Below are 21,757 nucleotides of genomic sequence, written 5' to 3'. Positions count from 1 at the left end.
GGAAAAACACAAAAAGAAAAGTCAACCAATACGAGAAAACTCACTTTCCCCGCTCCCCCGCCTCCCTCGAGTTCTACTGCCACAGAAAAAGGATTAAAAACATAAATCAGCTTACTGTGGCGTAACGGATTCCGGTCTCTTTCCCCGAACACTAGTTGTGGGAAGAGTAGTAGTGACCTCCGGAAGAAAGGGGGAAAGAAGAAAAAGTTTGAGTAAACAACTGGGACGATGGCGACAGCAGAGCTTGTAGGCTGTGAGCCAAAGGGAGGAAAAATAATTCTCGCAAAGTATTTAGCAAAAGAAAAAATGGGCTTTTCGATCAAATTATCATCGATTTAAGTTAATTGAAAAATCGACAGGGGGTTGAATGCCCAATTTCTCGTAACGGGGAAAAAAATCCCGGGATTTTCCGAGAAAATATTTTCCATTTCCCGGAAAATTTGTAAATTTTTCGGGAATTCCCGAAATTCGAGTGAAAGTTAACATTTTTCCTATTTGAATGTTTTGAAAATATACAAAAAAATGATAGAACCCAATTTGCCCTGTAAATTTCATGTTATGGTTGATTTCAGCTAATAATAATTTTGGAAGCATTTGTGACTAGAAATTGATCTTGCTTATTTGTTTTGCAACAAAAAAACTGCTAATATGGAATGAAAATAAATCAATTTATTTTTGGTAACCTGTTTTTCCACGACAATTGTTTTTATATTCTTTGAAAATAATATATTGACCCAAAAAAAAATTGAGATTTGTTTTCCGTGACTTAATTGGATGAAAATTGAATTGATATACCGTAAAACGGGGTGACTTTGATAGGTTTGCGATTTTTCCGCAAAATGAAGAGTACAATTAAAATACTTACGGAATGGTTTAGAATCATACTGACTGTGGTAGAGAAGTGTTCAAAGTACCTCAAGAAGAACTTTTCATAAAATTTTGAAAAGTTTAAAAAGTTAGTTAACGATAGTTAAGAAAATGTTGATGAAAGTTATAATTTTAAACTTCTCTAAGTATCAGGATTTTCTCAATAAATATGATTTTGAATCGGAAAACGGAGTGCATCTTCGAATTCCTTGGAAAATTATCCACTAGGAGACGGCTGAATAAGTTTGTAGATAATAAATGATATGTGTTTTTGAAACACAATTCAAACAAATCTCAAAATTTATAAGCAATTTCGGGTGAAAACATTTCATGTAAAATGTGAAAACTTGTGATTCGTGCTTCAAATTCAGTATAAAATGCAATTTAAATCGAAAATTTTATAAACAAAGCTAGGTTTACAAATTTCAGGCGAAATTCAGACTTTTTAACAACTTTGCTTACCTGTATTTTGTTAAAAAGCTTTGAAACTTAGTTAACTAAATACAAACAAAGATTTTTTTTCTTAAAAACTTTACCAGCTACTTTAGTGATGGTACATTTAACGTACAAACAAAGTTTGAACATCTCAAATATGATTTTAACAAGAAAAACTATGACTTTCAAAGTCACCTCGGTATTTAAAATAAGTATTTTGCATGGACTTTGTGTGGCCTACCCCAGTAAATATTTTAGAAATAATAATCGTGAGAAAAACCTTACCTTTTGAAAAATATTCCAAAAGCAAATTGATATCCTATCAAAGTCACCCCGGTTTACGGTAATTAATTTCTTCAGAGCGCGTTGTGCAGGAAGAGCTTGTTTAATGGTATTTGAAAAATTACAGTTTGACGTTTAAATTTATGAAGCACTTTTTACACTATGAAAATTCTTTTGAACTAAGCCAATTATAACAAAAACCATAAATGAAACTATAAAAAATATCATAAAACTACTTCGTACCATAAGAATGGTGTCATACACTTCAAAAACTTGCTTCAAATGTCTGAATATCTTATAAATTCAATGATTATCTACGTATCCACGAGCTGAAACTAGTAAGTCTTGATCGGAAAAATGTAAATTGCCAAGAAAAGCATTATTTCTGCACGATTTTAATTCCATTTCAACTTTATGTGCCAATGTTTTTCATAAACATGTTCTCTCGAACTTTGCCAAATTTGAAAGCAATTTTATGGTCGTGGAGCATGGATAACTAACTGTCTAAACAAATTGATTAAATAAAAAGTTCTAAATTTTTCGAACCGGGATAAAAATAAGATTTATTTTATAATTTCATAAAGTTGTACGATTCTTTAGTAGCAGTGCAATTCTCAGAGATTCCGGTCTTTGATTTTTTTTTTGTATTTGTTAATCCGGCTGAAACTTTTTTGTTGCTCTGATATGCCCAAAGAAGTCATTTTGCATCATTAGTTTGTCCATATTGTTTTCCATATAAATTTGGCAGCTTACCATACAAACATGATATATGAAAATTCAAAAATCTGTATCTTTTGAAGGATTTTTTTGATCGATTTGGTGTCTTAGGCAAAGTTTTAGGTATGGATAAAATCTACACTGAACAAAATGATACAAGGTTAATTCTTTTTGGTCACTTTTTGTCACTAAAACTTGATTTAAAAAACATTATTTAATTTTTTTCTGGCATGTTTTAGGGGACATCAAATCCCAACCCAATATCTTTGACCGAATTAAACATTTTTGAATCAATACCGACTTTTTCAAAAAATCGAAATACTGGTCGCAAAAATTTTTCAAATTCAATTTTCGATATAAATTAAATTTCAATTTGTACTCTAGAAAAATTTTGATTAGGTGCACCGTTTTCAAGTTAAATCAAGACTAACATTTTAAAAGGGCCAAACATTGAGTATTAGGCCCATTTAAAATGCTAGTCTTGATTAAAAAAAAATCAAAATATTTTTTTCGAAAAGATCGGAAAATTTCACGAATTTTTCATGTTTTAACATTGAAAATCGGACCATTATTTGCTGAGATATGGTCATTAGAAAATGGTGGGTTGTTTTGGTGAGATTAAGAAAACTTCAATTATCGTGTTTCTTTTTCTTAAAGCGGCTCTATCTCAGCAACCCGAGGTCCAATCTTCAATGTCTCTTAGGCAATTTTATAGCAAATTTTCTGAACTTTTCAAAAAAAATATTTTTAGAAATGGTCATTTATGGTCACTATTTTTAAAAATTGAAAAACTGCAAATATTTCGCTAAAATTAAACTTTCAGTGGTTATATTTCGAAAGCGGAGCACTTTATCAAAAAAATCACTAAAGTACTTTTCGATTGCAAATTGAATTTTGCATTAAAAAATAATGTCAAACTTGTTTTTGCATGAAACTTCGATTTTTTTCAAAAATCACTGTTTTTTTCAAAAATTCATAACTCGGCGGCAGATTTTTTGACCATGTTTTTCTATGGCTCAAAAGTTGCGGATTTTTGTCCCCTAAAACATATCAAAAAATCTCGAAAATCAAAAAATACGTATTTTGGGAGAATTGAGTTTTAGTGAAAAAAAGTTGATTAAAAAATCTGCAAATTTTTTTCCGTGTACTTATTTTTTTCTCAAAAGTCCTCAACAATACCTACAACTTTGCCGAAGACACCAAATTGATCAGAAAATTCACTCAAAAGTTACAGCAGTTTGAATATTTACATACCATTTTTGTATGGACAGCAGCCAAAATTGTATGGAGACTTGTATGGATGAAACAATCACACAAAATAGTTTATTTGGTTATAGGGAAGGCCCCCACAAAGTTTGAGCCAAATCAAAATATACAAACAAAATCCATTTCCGGTTTTGGTAGAGAATTGCTCACATGGATTTTTTGAACTTTGTTGATACGACTCTTAGTAGTTGCTAAGAAATTACCATGCAAAGATTAAAAACCGAAAAAATTATGTTTTCTAAGTGTCACCCAACAACCCATCATTTTTCAATGTCGATAACTCAGCAACTAATGGTCCTATTTTCAATGTTTATGTATGAAACATTCGTGAAATTTTCCGATTTTTCCTAAAATAATATTTTATAATCAGGACTAACATTTCAAAAGGGCCAAACACTCAAGACTACACCCTTTTGTAATGTAGTATCGATTTAAAAAATGAAAATATTGTTTTCGAAAGCAACTAAGGGTCGTTTCAACAAAGTTCAAGAAAGCAAAAAAATAGAGAAATTTCTGAAACACATTAAAAAATAAAAATTGCGTTTTATTTTGATTAAAATGACAAAAATAAAATTGAAAATCTCAAAAAAAAAATTACCGTGTTTAATTTCTTTTCTGAGTAGTCCTTATCCATACCTTCAACTTTATCGAAGACACCAAATCGATCAAAAAATTCCTTCAAAAGATACTGAGTTTTGAATTTTCATTGTATCATTTTTGTATGGACAGCTGTCAAATTTGCATGGAAAATTATATGGACAAACTAATGATTTGCTTCTTTGGGCATCGCATACCGAAGGCACCAAAAAAGTTTCAGCAGGATTTAAAATTATTAAAATTAAAATGAAAAATGCCTATTTCGTACAGAATTGCTGAAATATTTTGAATGGTTCAAGTTCAAATTTAATCAAGTCTAAGAGTTCAACATACTTTTTCGACGTATCAAATTGCTTCATTTTTTGAAAATGATCAAACATACAAAAGTTGTAAAGAAGCAAACACAAAAGAACTCAACAAGACAATCAAACACGACAAAAGTGACCAAACCCAACGCTAGAAAGTTCCAACTCTCCGCTCTACTCCTCTGTCAGGTTGAAACTCTGTGGTCACGGGTTCAGAAATGCACAGCTTGATGCACCGGCAAGACTCTTTCATCCCGTTGGTCACTGCCAACGCCACCAGTGGAGGTGTAATTAGTGATCGTTACGGCCACCTGAGAGCTAATTGGTGTTAAATGGGCCACATTAAGGTGAGGGCAGGAGGAAATTATTCTTCGATTTTGTAATCCTTTGGTAGTGGAATGGTCTTTCAAAGAGGATGAAGTTTGTAGAGGCGAAAGCTTGAAATAAATTACTCTGAAAAATAGCATTCCATTTCGATTAATGACGGAGGCAAGCCAACTCATAATCCCTCGTAAGAATAACTTCCAACAAGGAGAGGGAAAAAAAAGTCATGCAAGACTTTTAATCACGGCGTTATTTTTCTTAATTACATTTTTTTGTGCGCATTCCTTACCGGGAGCTATTAATCTCCATTTAAGACCCAACGTCGCGACGACGAAGACGCCAACAAACATCTTCAGGACACGTGGCACGTGGGTAGATGAAGAAATTAAGTACACGGCGAAGTAAGAGCGGCAGGATTAAGCTCGGGGATTTAACGGGAAGGATTTCTGTTTGCTGTGCTCAAGTTGGAGTGAGATTTTTTGGGAAGAGATAAAAGTCAGACTAAGTCAGATTACTAAAACGAAATATTTCCAGTCACATCAGCTGGAAATTCCAGCTAGGCCAGCACTAAATTGCATCTAATTATGCATCGGAAACCCGCACTTCCGAACGGCCATAATTGCAATCAACTAATGTACGGACAGCTGCAACATCAGCAGCCCATTTAGCAGATTGAAGCTTTCCTCGACCAGCCACACGGCAACGTGAAATTTACTGAGGTTTGCACAAATCTGGGCCCAAGCCGCACGCAATTACAGTGAATGAATTCGCCCATTCTGGCTCGGGTAAATATCAAACACACACGATTCCCCCCCCTGCCCACGAATGGTTCGAATTGCAATTGCAGTTGAAATGGTGGGGTCAATTTTAAATTTGCTAGTAAACACAAACTGGCATTTAGGTGCGGGAATGAACGAGTTCGTTTTGGTGGAAAATTACGATGGTTTCTGTACTATTTTCAGCCTCATTTCGTTTTGGTAATTTAGGCAGAAAAGTGCAAATTAAGTTTGAAACGAGACCTTTTATGAAGATTCATATAAAAAAATGTGTCATTTTGGGGGCTTTCACTAGGCCAAAGAACTCATTTTGTGTCATTGGTTCGCCCATACAATTCTTCATACAATTTTGGCAGCTGTCTTCAAAAAAATGGTGCGTAATTGTTCTAAAATCACTAACTTTTGAAGACATTTTCTGATCAATTTGGAGTCTTTGGCGAATTTGTCGATATGTATGAGGAAAAACAGAAGAAGAAACAAGAAAATTAATGTTTCTTTTGTCCTATCCAAACACCATTTATTTTCTAGTGTCAATATCTCGGAAAATAATTGTCCTATTTTCAAAATTTTCTGATCTCTTCGAAAAAAAGTTTCTGATCGCTTCTAAAAAATGTGTGTGTTTATATCTTGAAAAAATTGCACTCTAGCAAAAAAATCTCTTTAATATTTTTCGTTTGCAAATTTGATTTGAAAACTGAAGTAAGAAATTTTGAGTATAGTTTCTATTTTTCAAAAGAACCGTAACCTGGGGTGCGTCGGGACTACAGTCTGAATAGGGAAAGCAGTTTTTAGAACACTTAAAGCTTTTAAATTTGGAAAAGGATGCACACATTTTGTTGGTCTGAGTCTGTTCTAACCGAAACCAACCAGAAAAATCAAAATATTGTGCTCCAACATGGTTAAAACTGCTGTCTCAATTCATCCCATCTGTCCCGATTGACCCCAGTTTACGGAACACATTTCAAATCATTACTCGACGGCGTACATTTTGTCCATACTTTGGCTCAGAAGTCGTAGCTTTTTGTCCCCTAAAACATTTAACAAAAATCAGAAATTTAATCGAATGATATGAAATCGCTTCTTTGGTCATAGGGAATGCCCCCCAAAAAATAAGGCCAATTTAAAAAAATATATATAAATAAAATCCATTTCCGATACAGCTTCCCAGGTATTTGGTAAGCAGTTCTCTGAGACCTTGAGATTGTTAAACGATAAAATTAACGTCGATAATATTATCGTCCAACGATAAGGATAATGGTTATCGTTGTCGCCCGAACACATTCGCTTTGTCTATTGTTATCGTTAACGTTATTTCGATAATTCTATCGACAATAATCATATTGCCAATAATGGACGATAGCTTATTTTTATAGTTTTCCTTAAATTGATTATTTCAACCATATCATGTTAAACTTTTTAATGCTTTCACTAAGAATATATTTTTTTAAAAATGTTATTAGTTCCAAAGCATAAATATGTTCTCCAAATTGTATGCCGTATTTTTTCGAAAATACTTTTTTTTTTAATAATTTTCAATATGGGTACCAAACTAAGCGAAATTTTGTTTGTTTCTTTTACTTAATTAAAGTATTTTTGTAAAATAATTTAAAAAATGCAAAATACCTATTATTTTCAAAAATACTAAAATTTTCATAATTTGAAGAATAAGCATCCAATGAAGCTTAATTTTGTATGCTTTTTCAATTGATCAATGTTTTTTTTAAGTTAAAATTTTCATAAAATACTCAAATTTAAAATATATGGGTATCAAACGGATTAAGATTTCTTTACTTTTTCAAGCAATGCATTTTTTTTAAAGTATACTGAAATTTTCACAAAATACCGTAGTTTTTCAAAAATACTCAGATTTTCAAAAAAAATATATGGGTATCAAACAATTTACAATTTTCTATGCTTTTTAATTTACTAGATTTTTTTAAATACTAAAATTTTCACAAATTACCTTTTTTTCAAAAACTCAGATTTAAAATATATAACATGGGTATCAAACGATTACGCAAACAAACATTCAAATTGTACATGCTTCATTAGGGTGTAATATGGTTGTATGGAAAAAAATAAAGTTGTCCAAATTTATCGAGCACAGCAATTTTTCAGTTCCTTTTGGGGTCCTAAACAACTCCCCAAAGTTTCTGAACGATTGGTTTAGTCCTCACTTTGCGCAAAGCGATTCAATTTTCCATATAAATTTGTATGGGAAAAACTATTTTTTTGGATTTTGATATTTATAAAATCCACGTTTCACGCTGTACTAAAACCGGATTCATATTCGAATGCTCTAGAAGGTGCTCTACAACTTTCCCGAAGAGAGTATGGTGCTAACTTGCTCCTAAAAAAAGATACAGCGTGTGCTCGAAAATCACGTTTTAGACGAGTTTTGAAGACGCTGTATCTTCTCTTAGGGACATGCTAGCACCATACTCTCTTCGGGAAAGTTGTAGAGCACCTTCCAGAGCATCCGAATATGAATCCGGTTTTAGTACAGCGTGAAACGTGGATTTTATAAATATCGAAATCCAAAAAAAATGGTTTTTCCCATACAAATTTATATGGAAAATTGAATCGCTTTGCGCAAAGTGAGGACTAATCCAATCGTGCCCAAACTTTGGGGAGTTGTTTAGGACCCCAAAAGGAACTGAAAAATTGCTGTGCTGGAAAATCGATTTTGATATTACACCCTAATGCTTCATATCATACAAAGTTTTGAGTCGTTTTCATATTTTTAAAATATTGCATGTTTAGAAAATTAGAGTATTTTCAAAAAAATAAGGTATTTCGTGAAAATTTCAGTGTTTAGAAAAACTTGAACAAAGTGAAAAACCATACAAAATTTCGCTTCGTTTGCATATTTTGAAAATTTAAATACTTTCGAAACAACACGGTATTTTGTGAAAATGTTTGTATTTAAAAAACGCTATCAATGTGCAAAAGCAAACCAAATTTTGCTACGTTTGATACCGATATTGCATATTTAAAAAAAAAATGAGTATTTTCGAAAAAAAAACGGTAATTTGTAAAAAAAATAATATTTTCCAAATACTTTAATAAAATCAAAAAGCAAACAAAATTTCGTTTTGTTTGCTCCCATATTGCATATTTCGAAAATATGAGTTTTATCGAAAAAAAATCGCTAATTTGTGAACATTTTAGAATTTTTAAAAATTCTTATAAAGTGAAAAAGCATGCAAAATTTCGCTTCGTTTGATACCCATATGGCAAATTATGAAATTTTTAGTACTTTAGAAAAAATACGGTACTCTTTAAACAATTTTGAGAACATATTTATGCTATGAAACTTACTACATTAAAAAAAATCTTTAGAACGATTTCAAATGAGTTATCGTCCATTTTAGGCGATAAGATTATCGCCTATTTAAATATTCAAAAAACATGTCTTTGGAAATGAATAAGTATTGCTAAGGCTTCATCCATAAAGTACGTCACGCTAAAATCAGCCAAAATTTACCCCCCCACCCCCCTTTGTCACGCTTTTCCTATATTTACAACACGCAATGTCACACTTGCTCAGACCCCCCTCCCCCTTCCCCCCTACAGCGTGACATACTTTATGGATGACGCCTAAGGACTTTTTCACACATAAAATTGGATTGCGCAAAAGAATCATAAAGAAAAATCTTATATTAAAATATTTTTAAAAGATAACGAAAAATTTCAAACATTGAGCTATAGCCCAAGTGGTCTTAATTCATTTGGCAGTTTTGCCAAATTTTCGGAATGCCCTGGACTTTATCTAGTCAGTATGTGGTTGGAAATATGTTCTTGAATGTTGTGTCCTTTGACCATAATGGTGACCTACACGGTGGTGTATGATGTATGAAAATTCAAAGATCTGTATCTTTTGAAGGAATTTTTTGATCGATTTGGTGTATTTGGCAAAGTTGTAGGTATGGAAAAGGACTACACTGGAAAAATTGTGATTTTTCATTTAGCTTTTTGTCACAAGAACATGATTTACAAAAAAACACTATTTTTTATATATATGTTTTAGAGGACATCAAATTCCAACTTTTTAGAAATTTCCAGGACGGGCAAAATTTTTTTGAATGAGTTACGTTTTTTTTAAATAAATACTGATTTAAAAAAAAGATATTGGTCGCAAAAATGTTTCAACTTCATTTTTCTATGAAAAACCAAATTTGCAATCAAAAAGTACTTTAGTGAAATTTTCATAAAGTGCACCGTTTTCAAGTTAAATACATTTATAGGTGACTTTTTTGGAAAAAGTGCACATGTTTGCCAACTTTTGAAAATAATATTTTTGAAAATCTGAGAAAATTCTTTATATTTTGCTTTATAGAACTTTGTTGATAAGACCCTTAGTTGCTGAGATATTGCCATGCAAATGTTTAAAAACATGAAAATTTGTATTCCAAGTCTCACCCAAACAACCCATAATTTTCTAACGTCGATATCTCAGTAACTAATGGTTCGATTTACAATGTTAAAACAAAGAGTATTTCCCTTCTCTCTGGTTATAATATAAAATATTCATGAAATTTTCCGGTGTTTTCGAAAACAATATTTTCAATTTTTTAAATCAATACTAACATTTCAAAAGGGTCAAACATTGAAAATTACGCCCTTTTAAAATGTTGGTCTTGGTTTAAAAATTTTGAAAAACGGATTCAGTGACAGTTTTTTAATCAACTAAATGTTAACATGTTAAGGTTAACGTTAAAATTCCATAGGTTGTCTTCCTAAGGTGTCTTGATAAGGTCCAGTTTGTGACGATACACTACCTTCCCTTTACTATGCAATCGAATCCGGAAGGGAAAAGATCACCAGTTGTGTTGGTCCGAGCCGGGATGTGAACCCTGATCTACCACTTTAACATGGGGCGTAATCTACCAACGAGTTCTTCCTGATTGTTTGCTTCGTACTGGCTTTTCTTGTGTTGGACTAGATTACATTGGATTAGATAAGCCAGTTGTCGACTACTCGATATTTCAAATTCTGTTATTTATATAGGATAATTCTAAACATTGCATAACGTCATGATTCGAATTCCCGGACGCTTCGAAACCCGGACACTTCAACTTGTTTTATCAATTATTTTGATATAAGTTCGCATTATGAATGTGGGTAATTCTCCGCCAACTCACACAGCAGTTGCCCCGACCCCTCTTCGATTTGCGTGAAACTTTGTCCTAAGGGGTAACTTTTGTCCCTGATTACAAATCCGAGGTCCGTTTTTTGATATCTCGTGACGGAGGGGCGGTACGACCCCTTCCATTTTTGAACATGCGAAAAAAGAGGTGTTTTTCAATAATTTGCAGCCTGAAACGGTGATGAGATAGAAATTTGGTGTCAAAGGGACTTTTATGTAAAATTAGAGGCCCGATTTGATGGCGTACCCAAAATTCCAAAAAAACGTATTTTTCATCGAAAAAAACACTAAAAAAGTTTTAAAAATTCTCCCATTTTCCGTTACTCGACTGTAAAAATTTTTGGAACATGTCATTTTATGGGAAATTAAATGTTCTTTTCGAATCTACATTGACCCAGAAGGGTCATTTTTTCTTTTAGAACAAAATTTTTCATTTTAAAATTTCGTGTTTTTTCTAACTTTGCAGGGTTATTTTTTAGAGTATAATAATGTTCTACAAAATTGTAGAGCAGACAATTACACAAAATTTGATATATAGACATAAGGGGTTTGCTTATAAACATCACGAGTTATCGCGATTTTAAGAAAAAAAGTTTTGAAAAAGTTGGTCGTCATCGATCATGGCCGTTCACCTCGGATTCGTGATCAGGGACAAAAGTTACCCCTTAGGACAAAGTTTCACGCAAATCGAAGAGGGGTCGGGCAACTTTTGCCGATTTCGTGTGAGTTGGTAGAGAATTACCCATGTCAAAACTGTGTTTTTTTATGAATTCTAACATCAACTTTCATTTAAAGTTTGTTTGAACGCTGTAGTTAATGCCAAAACAATTAAATAAAATAAAATTATAAGTTTACCAAAAATGCGAAACATTTCAACGGAAATATTTCATAGGCGTCCGAAGCACCGGGAAAGCAAAGCAGAAATTTATGTTTTTGATTTTCTTAAATTCTAGCCATTTTTTATAAAAACTATCGATTGTTTTGATGTCAACAGCTTGTTTGAGACCTAAAGAATGCCATTCACTAACATTTCAGTTCAAATTTGTGCGATTTATAAGCAAAATCGAGTGTCCGGAATTCGAAGCAAAAGTGTCCGGATTTCGAATCAGCTTTTAACAGTGTCCGGGATTCGAAGCACAACAAGTCATTTTATTTTTCAAATTCGGATGAAAAATTGTTAGAAAAGACATATTTAGCATGTATTCTCTTAAAACTGACTGTTTATACTAAATCCTGATGATATTTCCACATTTCCAACTTATTACATAATTTTTTGCCAGCTATAACAAAAATAATATGTTACTAAGTGTCCGGATTTCGAATCATGACGTTATCTAGAGTTTTTTTTAAAGGTCCTATAAACATATAAAAGACATTAGTTTACAGGACCTTTTGCAAAAAAAGCTCTGGATGTTCTTCAAATGCAGAATTTAATTACAAATGGCTCCATTCGTAATCCACCTTGAAGCTCTTTTCCTCCAGAACCCAATCCTCTCCCCCCTGCTGCTGCAAAATATTGTTTCGACGTCTTCTCGGTGGGATTTGGTGGATAAAAATGCGCTTCTCCCTGTTGCGAAAGGCTAATTAAAATTCATGATGTGAATCCCGGCTCCTGCCGCCATCATCATCATTCTGTCCCGAAAGAAGCAAAGTATTGCCTGAGAAAGGGGGCTGGGAGGGGTGTATTTAAACTTTAATGACTTTGGCGGTAATTAGTGGATGCGAGAGAAACGAGAGTGTGATGCACTGTGATGTAAACGGTTGCAAAAACGGAAGGGAAAATAATGTTTTTAAGTTTGAAGGAAAAAGTAGAGGAAAAACTTTTCCAAGTGAGTCATAAAGAGAATCATAGAGTTTTAAAGGGCAGGAAGGAAGGGAAAAGTTGTCGTTAAGTTCAATGATTTCTGCATATAAAACTTACACCGGATGCAGTTGATGATGGAAGAGAGATATGAAGGAAGAAAGTCATTAAATTGGTGATGAGTTTTTAATCTTTAACACCCCTAATCCTCTTAATTCGGTAAAAAGTAAAAGTCACTAAAAGTTTGCTTGCCAACAGTTAATATGGCATGGATGTGGGGAAATTTTTAACGATAAATCTGATTTTTTTGGGGTCGTAAACACTTTCCACTTAAAGTTTTAAGCAGATTTTTTCAAAGAAAAGTCTTCGTCCAAAGTTTGTCACCGTCAAAGCAAAAACTTACTGAAAAGGTAAAAGACGTCATCCAATGACGCGTAACCATCGTTGGAGCTTTGATGGAGAAAGTTAAAAAAGAAAGCTTTTGATGCCATCAAAAAGCATTCTAGATGAAAGTAGCCAAACTTTGACACCCGGTCTCCGTTTGTAGGTATGTGTGTGTGTGTGCCCACCGGAACCGTGACCAAGTGAAAAGTTTTTTTTTTGCTTCTTTTACGCTTTTTCCCATTTTTTATCCACGGGGAGCTACTCACCGTCCGGGGTACCTGATTGCAGTCCGGTCCGTTTCGTCCGCCCGGGCACTCACAGGTGAAATCGTCCCCGTGATCTATACAACGGTGGCCATCCGGGCACGGGTCATTGGCGCAAAAGTCCACCTGAAAGAAAAGGGGGGAAAATACAGTTGTGGGAGGTGAGCATGTAGTTGTGTGATAGGGTTATATAAAACATTGGTTGTTGTGGGAGCGTGAGCTTTTGTGTGCTGGTGATTATTTGAAATTTTTCTAAAAAATCATTGAAAATATTACGTGATCCAGCGATTGCCAACAAACTTAAGTAGGAATATTGAAGAGTACTATATGCAATTTCCTTTGAAACTATTAACTTTTGCTGTCATCCTCGAACGCAAAAAATTGCCTTCTTTTCTCTACCAAAAATTAAAGAATCGAAAAGTAATACATTTCGACACAAGGGCTGAAAAAATCAACTTTTCTGCACTGAAAGTAATACAGTCATGCCTCGGTTTTGCACGCCTCGGATTTGCACTGCCCCGGTTTTGCACCGTTCAGCTGCCTCGGTTAAGCATTGGCTTCAATCGTATGAAAAATCATGCAAACATCAAAAAATTATAGTGTTTTGGAATCGAGATGATGTAAGTAATCCATTAAAATTATTATTTCATGAAAATTTTCACAAAAATACGTATTTTTCCTGTATTTTGAAAATGCATTTTTTTCTCTAAAGAATCCAAAAATATATTGTTATTGGAAAATGGGTATCAAATGATCAGGTTTTTTTCATACATTTCAGATATAACAACAATTCTTTTAGAAAATACTCCAAATTTTCACAAAACTACGTTTTTTCGAAAAAAAAACTCAAAATTTAAATTTTTCATTATGGGTATTAAACGATTGGGTTTTGTTTTCATACATTTCGAATGTAATAACAACATTTTTAGAAAATATTCTAATTTTTCACAAAACTACGTATTTTCGAATAAAATACTATCGGGATTGACGATCGAATGTAATAACAATTTTTTTTGAAAATACTCAAAATTTTCACAAAACTACGTATTTTTGAAATTTTTTCAAAATTTCAGTTTTTAAAATATGGGTATCAAATAATCAAATCATTTGTTTCCAAAAATACGTAGTTTTGTGAAAATTTTGAGTATTTTCATTTTTTAATAATTTTAATAATGTATGAAAAAATACCGATCGTTTTATACCCGCATTGTACGGAACGGAAATTTTTTGTATTTTTTTTTTCGAAAATACGAAGTTTTGTAATTTTTTTTTAGTATTTCCAAAAAATATTGTTATTACATTCGAAATATATGAAAAAATCCCGATCGTTCGACACCCACATTTTAAAAACGGAATTTTTTTCTCTAAAATACGTAGTTTTGTGGATTTTTATAGTATTTTCAAAAAATATTGTTTTTACATTCGAAATATATGAAAAATCCCGATCGTTCGCACCCACATCGTATTAACAGAAATTTTGAGTATTTTTTTAGAAAATACGTAGTTTTGTGAAAATTTTGAGTATTTTCTAAAAATGTTGTTTTTACATTCGAAATGTATGAAAAATCCAGATCGTTTAATACCAACATTGTTAAAACGGAAATTTTGAGTTTTTTTTCGGAAATACGTAGTTTTGTGAAAATTTTGAGTAATTTCAAAAAATATTGTTATTGCATTCGAAATGTATGAAAAAATCCCGATCGTTCGATACCCACGTTGTAAAAACGGAAATTTTGAGTATTTTATTCGAAAATACGTAGTTTTGTGAAAATTTTGAGTATTTTCTAAAAATGTTGTTTTTACATTCGAAATGTATGAAAAATCCCGATCGTTTGATACCCATATTGTAAAAATTGAAATTTGGAGTTTTTTTCAAAAAGACGTAGTTTTGTGAAAATTTTGAGTATTTTCTAAAAATGTTGTTATTACATCCAAAATGTATGAAAAAAAACCTGATCATTTGATACCCATATTGCAATAACAATATATTTTTGGTTTCTTTAGAGAAAAAAAATGCATTTTCGAAATACAGGAAAAATACGTATTTTTGTGAAAATTTTCATGAAATAATAATTTTAATGGATAGCTGACATCATCCCGATTTCAAAACACTATAATTTTTTGATGTTTGCATGATTTTTCGTACGATTAAAGCCAATGTCTCCCATATAGCCAAAATCCCATAAGCTCTGTGCCTCGGTTATGCACGCCTCGGTTTTGCATCCCCCATATGCGGTGCTAAACCGAGGCATGACTGTACTTAACACTTGGACAAATTATTTGAAATTTCATCTCGTTGCAAAAATGTTTTTCATCCATTTGAAAGCGGCAAAGTTAATCATCACAGCACTTGTTAAAAAAGTAATAGTTTTCGATACTGTTTGGGACTGGAGTTTGAGCAATTCGCTTCAAATTACGGTAATGGGTTTTATTTGTATATCTTTTTATTTAGCCTATTCACTCATACCCATAATCTCCATACAATTTTGGCAACATATTTTCGAAAATATTTAATTTTCTGAACGATTTGGTGTTTTGGCAATGTATAAATGAGGACTATTCAGGAAAAAATAGGAAAACGGATTATTTGAAAACACTTTTTTCACAAAAAATCAATTTCCTTAAATCCGTATTTTTAAAATTGTGCTAAATTTAATGCCACCTTGTTTTTAATGCTAAATTGAATTTGCAATCGAAAAGTACAATATTCGGGAGAGTTTTCAAAAAGCCGTAAGAGCCACCATGACTTCTGACACTAATATTCGTTTGAAATTGAATCAATATTTCATCTGTTTTCAGATTAGGCTACTTGAAGAACTGTAGATGAAAAATCTCAATCATGTTTGAAATTGTTTTCTTGTGAGTAGGTCAAATGCCGACAAAAAAGGGCTTTTTTATAAATGAATATTGATGAAGTGTCCCTTTTGGAGATATGGCAACTTAGATATTGACTTTTAATAAAAATGTACAGTTTTTCGATGTTTTTAAAAGTGGCCAAGATTAACCTATTCTAAAAATATTTATTTTCGAAAAATACAAAAAAATGTCGTTAAATTTAGTAATTTTGTAGTTTAAAAAGAAACATCTTAGATTGAAAAACAGCGGATAAAAGAAAAACAAACAGGATAATCAATGCTTTCAAAATTTTCAGATTAAGTTTCAACATTAGTACTTTGAAAAATGGCCTTGGTTTTTTTAAGTATTACTAAGGCTAAGTCAACATTCCGAACGAAAAGCGTCTGAAAAAAGAACAAAAGGATTGCAACTTTGTTTTCTCAAAATTTCTCATTTTGTTTCGAGATTCTTAATTTTTAATTTTTTTATTGGAATGAATCATTGATCAGACTCTGAGTGAAAAATGGACCAGTTAAATACAAAATCCTGAATCTCAAAATGGTCATTTTGGAAATCAAAACAAATCTTCTTAAAAATTTTGAAATAAAGATAAAATTTTGAATCGAAAATGATTTTATGAATTTTTGATAAAGTGCAATGAATTCAAGTGATTAAGAGGATTTTATGCCATATCCCAAGTGATATTTTTAAACAAACTAGCCACCACCAAGTATTATTAAGGTTTTATTGTAGCATCTTGATTGCTTAATAGTTTTATTTGGGCATTCACCGCAACCAACAAGCAAGAGGGGTTTATGCCTCGGACATAAAACCGGGTGGAAATAAAAGCCGACTGGCTTTCAATAAGGTTTAATGAAAGTTTTAATAGAGGCTTGAAAACCAGATGGCAATGCCATGCCAAACGGTTTTATCGCATGCTTTGTTAAAACCTAGGGTGTTGTATAGAGCGTCCAATTTCCCGTCCCGGGAAAAAAATTCCCGGGAATTCCCGGGATTTCCCGGAAAAAAATATTTCCCGTTTCCCGGGAAATTTGTAAATTTCCCGGGAATTCCCGAAATACAAGCAGAAGAATACATTTTCCTACCTTTTTGGCATCAATGTTTTGAAATTATACAAAAAAAAATAATTGGAGAACCTAATTTGATTTTGTTTATTTCCATCTACTGTTAATATTTAACTAATCAGATTGTCTGTAAATTTCATGTCAAGTTTTGACAACCTTTTTTAATGCTTTTTTGGAAAATCATTTGAAAATACGATATTTACATCTTCCGGCCAAGATCAACATTGAGATTTGCTTGACTTTTATTTACCTTGAACATGTTGGACCTTCCATCGGATGAGGAAGTAAAATGTCAGTCCCAGCCTTGGTTGTTAGGCCGTTAAGTCATTCCAGGTGTAGGAGTCGTCTCCATGCCATAAGTACAAACAACACACCAAACCAAGCCTACTCCGGTGGAATCGCTGGCGGCGGTTGGACTCGCAATCCAAAGGTCGTCAGTTCAAACACTAGGGTGGAAGGTTCCTTGGAGTAAAAAGAGGTTTGGGTGCTCTCCCCATTCAAGCCTTCGGACTCCTAGGTTCGAGCAGAAACTTGCAATAGAGACCACAAAAGACCCGGGGGTCGTTAATGTGGATGGTTTGATTTGATTGATGTTGGATGGAAATTGAACGGATTTAAAAAAAAATTTCAAAAAGGTTTGTGTGAAAAGAATTTGTTTCTAAGTATTCGAGAAATTACAGATTGAAGTTATAAATTTATGAAGCACGTGAGCTACCAAGGGCGTAAGAGGGTTATAAAAAATATCGTTGAATTTCAACCACTTTGGAATACTCAATTTTTTTTTAATCTAATTGATTTATTAGGCTGAAAACCATATAACTAAAATCATATCATAAAACCATGAAAAACCATTAAAAAACAACTTCGTATCAAATTTTCAAAATAAAAATTGTGTTTCAAGTTAAAAAGCGCTAGAAATTAGATTTTCAAGGTAAACTCAATGATTATTTATTTATTCACAAGTTGATTTTTTTTGTTTTTTTTTTTATTTTATTTGTATGGTCACTGAGACAAATTTAAAAGCAATTTTATGGTTGTGGAGCATAGATTTTCACTGTCCAAACACTTTGATTTAAAAAAAAATCCTTCTCAACAAAAATACTAATAAATTAGAAAGTTTATATATTTTCTCAAAGTTGCATGATTTTTTACAAGCAGTCAAGCCAATAATTGATCCTCACACTCATTTTGACCATTAAAGTTGCTGTTCTATACAATTTTGTTGCAAAAGATCAATCAGAAACAGGATTAGAATAATTTTCGCTAAATTTCAAATTTCCCGGGAATTCCCGGGATTTCCCGGGAAATTTGTTGAAAATTTCCCGTTTCCCGGGAATTGTGTAACCCCGGGAAATTGGACGCTCTAGTGTTGTAGCTGTCAAGTGCCATTAGGCATGTAAAAAGCTCACTTAAAATCATAAGCTACTAAAAGAGCATTTATCGCGGCCAAATAGCAGTGCATAAATATGGCGCTAAACGCGTGCTCTGATTGAATATGATTGACCGCCATCTTGATTTAAAAAAATAGAAAACTGAAAAATTTGATTTAAAACTGATGAAAATGCACATTTATGCTGAATTTCTGGTCTGATTGCGGTTAGCAGTGCGTGGCCGAATGGTTACGCTGTCCGCTTTGTAAGCGGATGATTCTGGGTTCGATTCCCATCTGCTGCAACCTTCCATCGGATGAGGAAGTAAAATGTCGGTCCCGGCCTTGGTTGTTAGGCCGTTAAGTCATTCCAGGTGTAGGAGTCGTCTCCATGCCATAAGTACAAACAACACACCAAACCAAGCCTACTCCGGTGGAATCGCTGGCGGCGGTTGGACTCGCAATCCAAAGGTCGTCAGTTCAAACACTGGGGTGGAAGGTTCCTTGGAGTAAAAAGAGGTTTGGGTGCTCTCCCCATTCAAGCCTTTGGACTCCTAGGTTCGAGCATAAACTTGCAATAGAGACCACAAAAGACCAGGGGGTGGATGGTTTGATTTTGATAAACCTTTTGCGGAGATCCTTATGGGTTTTAATTGGGGTTTATCAAGGTTCTGGGGAGTTTGTTTAATGTTGGTTTTGGCTGATAGGTTTTATAGCGGTTGTGACAGCTTTGATAAAGCCTTAAATGTTACTTGGGATGGAGGTGATTTTTTGTTCAGTTATTTGAAATTTTGAAAATACTTTATGAACGAAAGTAACTCTGTAAAAAAAGTTTTGAAATGCAATCTGAAGATTCAATTTTGAGAAAAATGTATAAATTAGCCGCCATCTATTATTTTGCAATGTATCGACAACTATTTGATAGATTTTCAATGGTGAAAAATAAATCTTTTAGAAACTTTCTGTATGATATTCAATATTCACTATCGTTGCGAAATTTAAGAATCAAGAGTAACCTTTTGAAATAGTTCAAAAAATTATCGTAAAATTAGGAGGTTGTATCGTAGCAATCAGGACTCCGATCAACTTGGTCAAAAATAGATATTTACTTACTCCTTAACTCCCATAAAACATACACCTGTTTTGTGAATTGAACTTTTTGTAATACAAAAAAATCAAATAAACAGATCGGGCTTATTTTAAAGGTGTTAAATTGTATGGAGCCTTTATCGAAAAACTTAACATGCGATTTTTTTTTCTTTTATTCAAATAAGAGAGAGAGAGAATTACTTAGCTTTTTGAATTTCATTTGTATTCAACTGAATTTGTATTTCGGCTGATTTTTTTTTGTTTCTAGAATTTGCTACATTGAAATAAAAAGAGTACACAATTTTTAAATTTTTGGGAATTTTACCTCCTTATTTAGCAATTCAAATAATCCAATTACTAAAAGGAAAGGAGACAAAATTCCTAGAATAAAACAATTTTGTCAATTTGTTATTTCAGTGTACCTAGGTTTGTTCTATGGGTCGAAGTGAGGCGTCCCGACTGGACAAAACTTTCATTGTGTGTTTGTCTGTACATAAGACGAACTCATGCCAAATTTGAGCCCTTTACGACAAACATTGAAAATGTCTGATATGCCTAGGAACAAGACAATCAACACGAACTCGTTTTCGTGTTTACTCACTCGCGATTGACATTTTCTTTTTCTCTCTCATTCCCACTTCCACGATCATCCTACCGCAACAGCGTTTAACCACAAAAGCCGCCACAAAACCAATTTTGCAAACGCAGTTTAACGGGACGTCATGCGTGATCGGCTCCTAATCGCCGTCTCGCGTTCTCTCATTGCAGTTTTCGGAGAGATTGAGAGACTCAGCGGTGAGAGCGCATAGTCGAGGAAAAGGGGAAGAGTGATAGAGAGAGAATGCCATCGTTGGGAATCACGACACACAAGAAGAGATCTCACAAGCTATGCAGGGGTGCCCAACCTTTTGGCCCTGCGGGCCAGATCTGATTTTTCTGAAGCAGTGACGGGCCGGAACCAATGTTTGATAAAAAATTGAAAAAGTAAACATAAAATTATTCTTATAGGTTCTTTTTATGTAATCAAATGAATAAACTAGTGTTGAAAATAAGAATCAAAACATTGAAAAATGTGTTTATTTCTTTTATTTTCATTTAGTTTTTTTTTCATTTATTGTTATTGGTTTTGTAGATTGCTATTCAATACCTTGATATAGGTAATTAATTTAAAAATTAGTAAAAAAAGGCAAAAACATTCAAATTTAACTGCAAGTTTTTTTTGAAAGCTTGATTGCCAACACAACCATGTTTAAAAGAAATCAATGAGGCTTGACAAAAACTATCTAAACGAAATTTGGATCCAAATAATTTGGATCCAAGCGTAATGAAACAAAAAAAAAAGTTTTTGCGTTGTTGTTCACCTTTATTGAAATATATTTTATAAAACATTTTAAAAGATTTTAAACAAACAAATTTTAAAACGTGTAGAAAAATATATATTGAGTAGTTTTCATGTTTAGTTCATTGAACTTCTTTAAACTATCGAAGTTTATGAAAAATATACTGAAGAACGTGTCATATATTTTATGCTCCCAGATTTATTGACTCATTTTAACATTTCAATATTTTAAAAATATTTGCAGCTATTTTTTTCTTCGGTCCTAATAATTTGCTTTTAAAAAGCTTTTTTTTCAAACACGAGTTTATCACTGAAAAGATGTTCTGAAAAAAACGATATTTGAATTTTAAAATCAATTTTAATCAAGTTCCTAAAAAAAGAAAAACTTCAGTTTTATTTCACATTCTCACGAAATGGATAATTTTATTTTTTTAAGCCATTTTTCAGTTAATTGATTAATTCTGAAGTCATCAATATAGAAATGATAAGAATTAAATTCAAACATGAAGAATGTTAGATTTTGAAACAAAAATCTTTGAAAATACAAAGGCAAAATCCAAATAATACGTTGAATTAGTAACATTTTATAGCAAAAAAAACAAAAAAAAAACAAATTTTTTCTCGTTAAATTTTTGCTTGCGTGAATATTTAATCTCATGCTTATTTTTTAATTTAAACACTCAGTTTATTTATTGAATATTTCATGAACAGTCCATGAACAGGGCCGGTCATAGAACATTTTTGAAAAGCCGTTGCGGGCCGGATGAAATGGCTTCACGGGCCGGATCTGGCCCGCGGGCCGGACGTTGGGCAGGCCTGAGCTATACTGCCCATAATTGAAAATTCGGCTATTATGCCAAATCAAGTATTCCGA

At 32.8% G+C, this 21,757-nt stretch overlaps 1 protein-coding gene across 2 annotated transcripts in view; it reads right to left on the bottom strand.

The window, feature by feature from the left end:
- LOC120428131 (uncharacterized) overlaps positions 1–21,757 on the bottom strand; it is a 481,672-nt gene that overhangs the window by 47,397 nt on the left and 412,518 nt on the right. For both annotated transcript variants that reach the window (XM_052708221.1, XM_052708222.1), the window contains exon 10: positions 13,170–13,292. In XM_052708221.1, the coding sequence (XP_052564181.1) occupies positions 13,170–13,292 (123 nt within the window). The remainder of the gene's footprint in view (positions 1–13,169; positions 13,293–21,757) is intronic.

The sequence above is a fragment of the Culex pipiens genome, chromosome 2 (assembly GCF_016801865.2).
Source record: "Culex pipiens pallens isolate TS chromosome 2, TS_CPP_V2, whole genome shotgun sequence".
NCBI lineage: Eukaryota > Metazoa > Arthropoda > Insecta > Diptera > Culicidae > Culex > Culex pipiens.
This window is presented reverse-complemented; position numbering and strand designations above follow the sequence as displayed.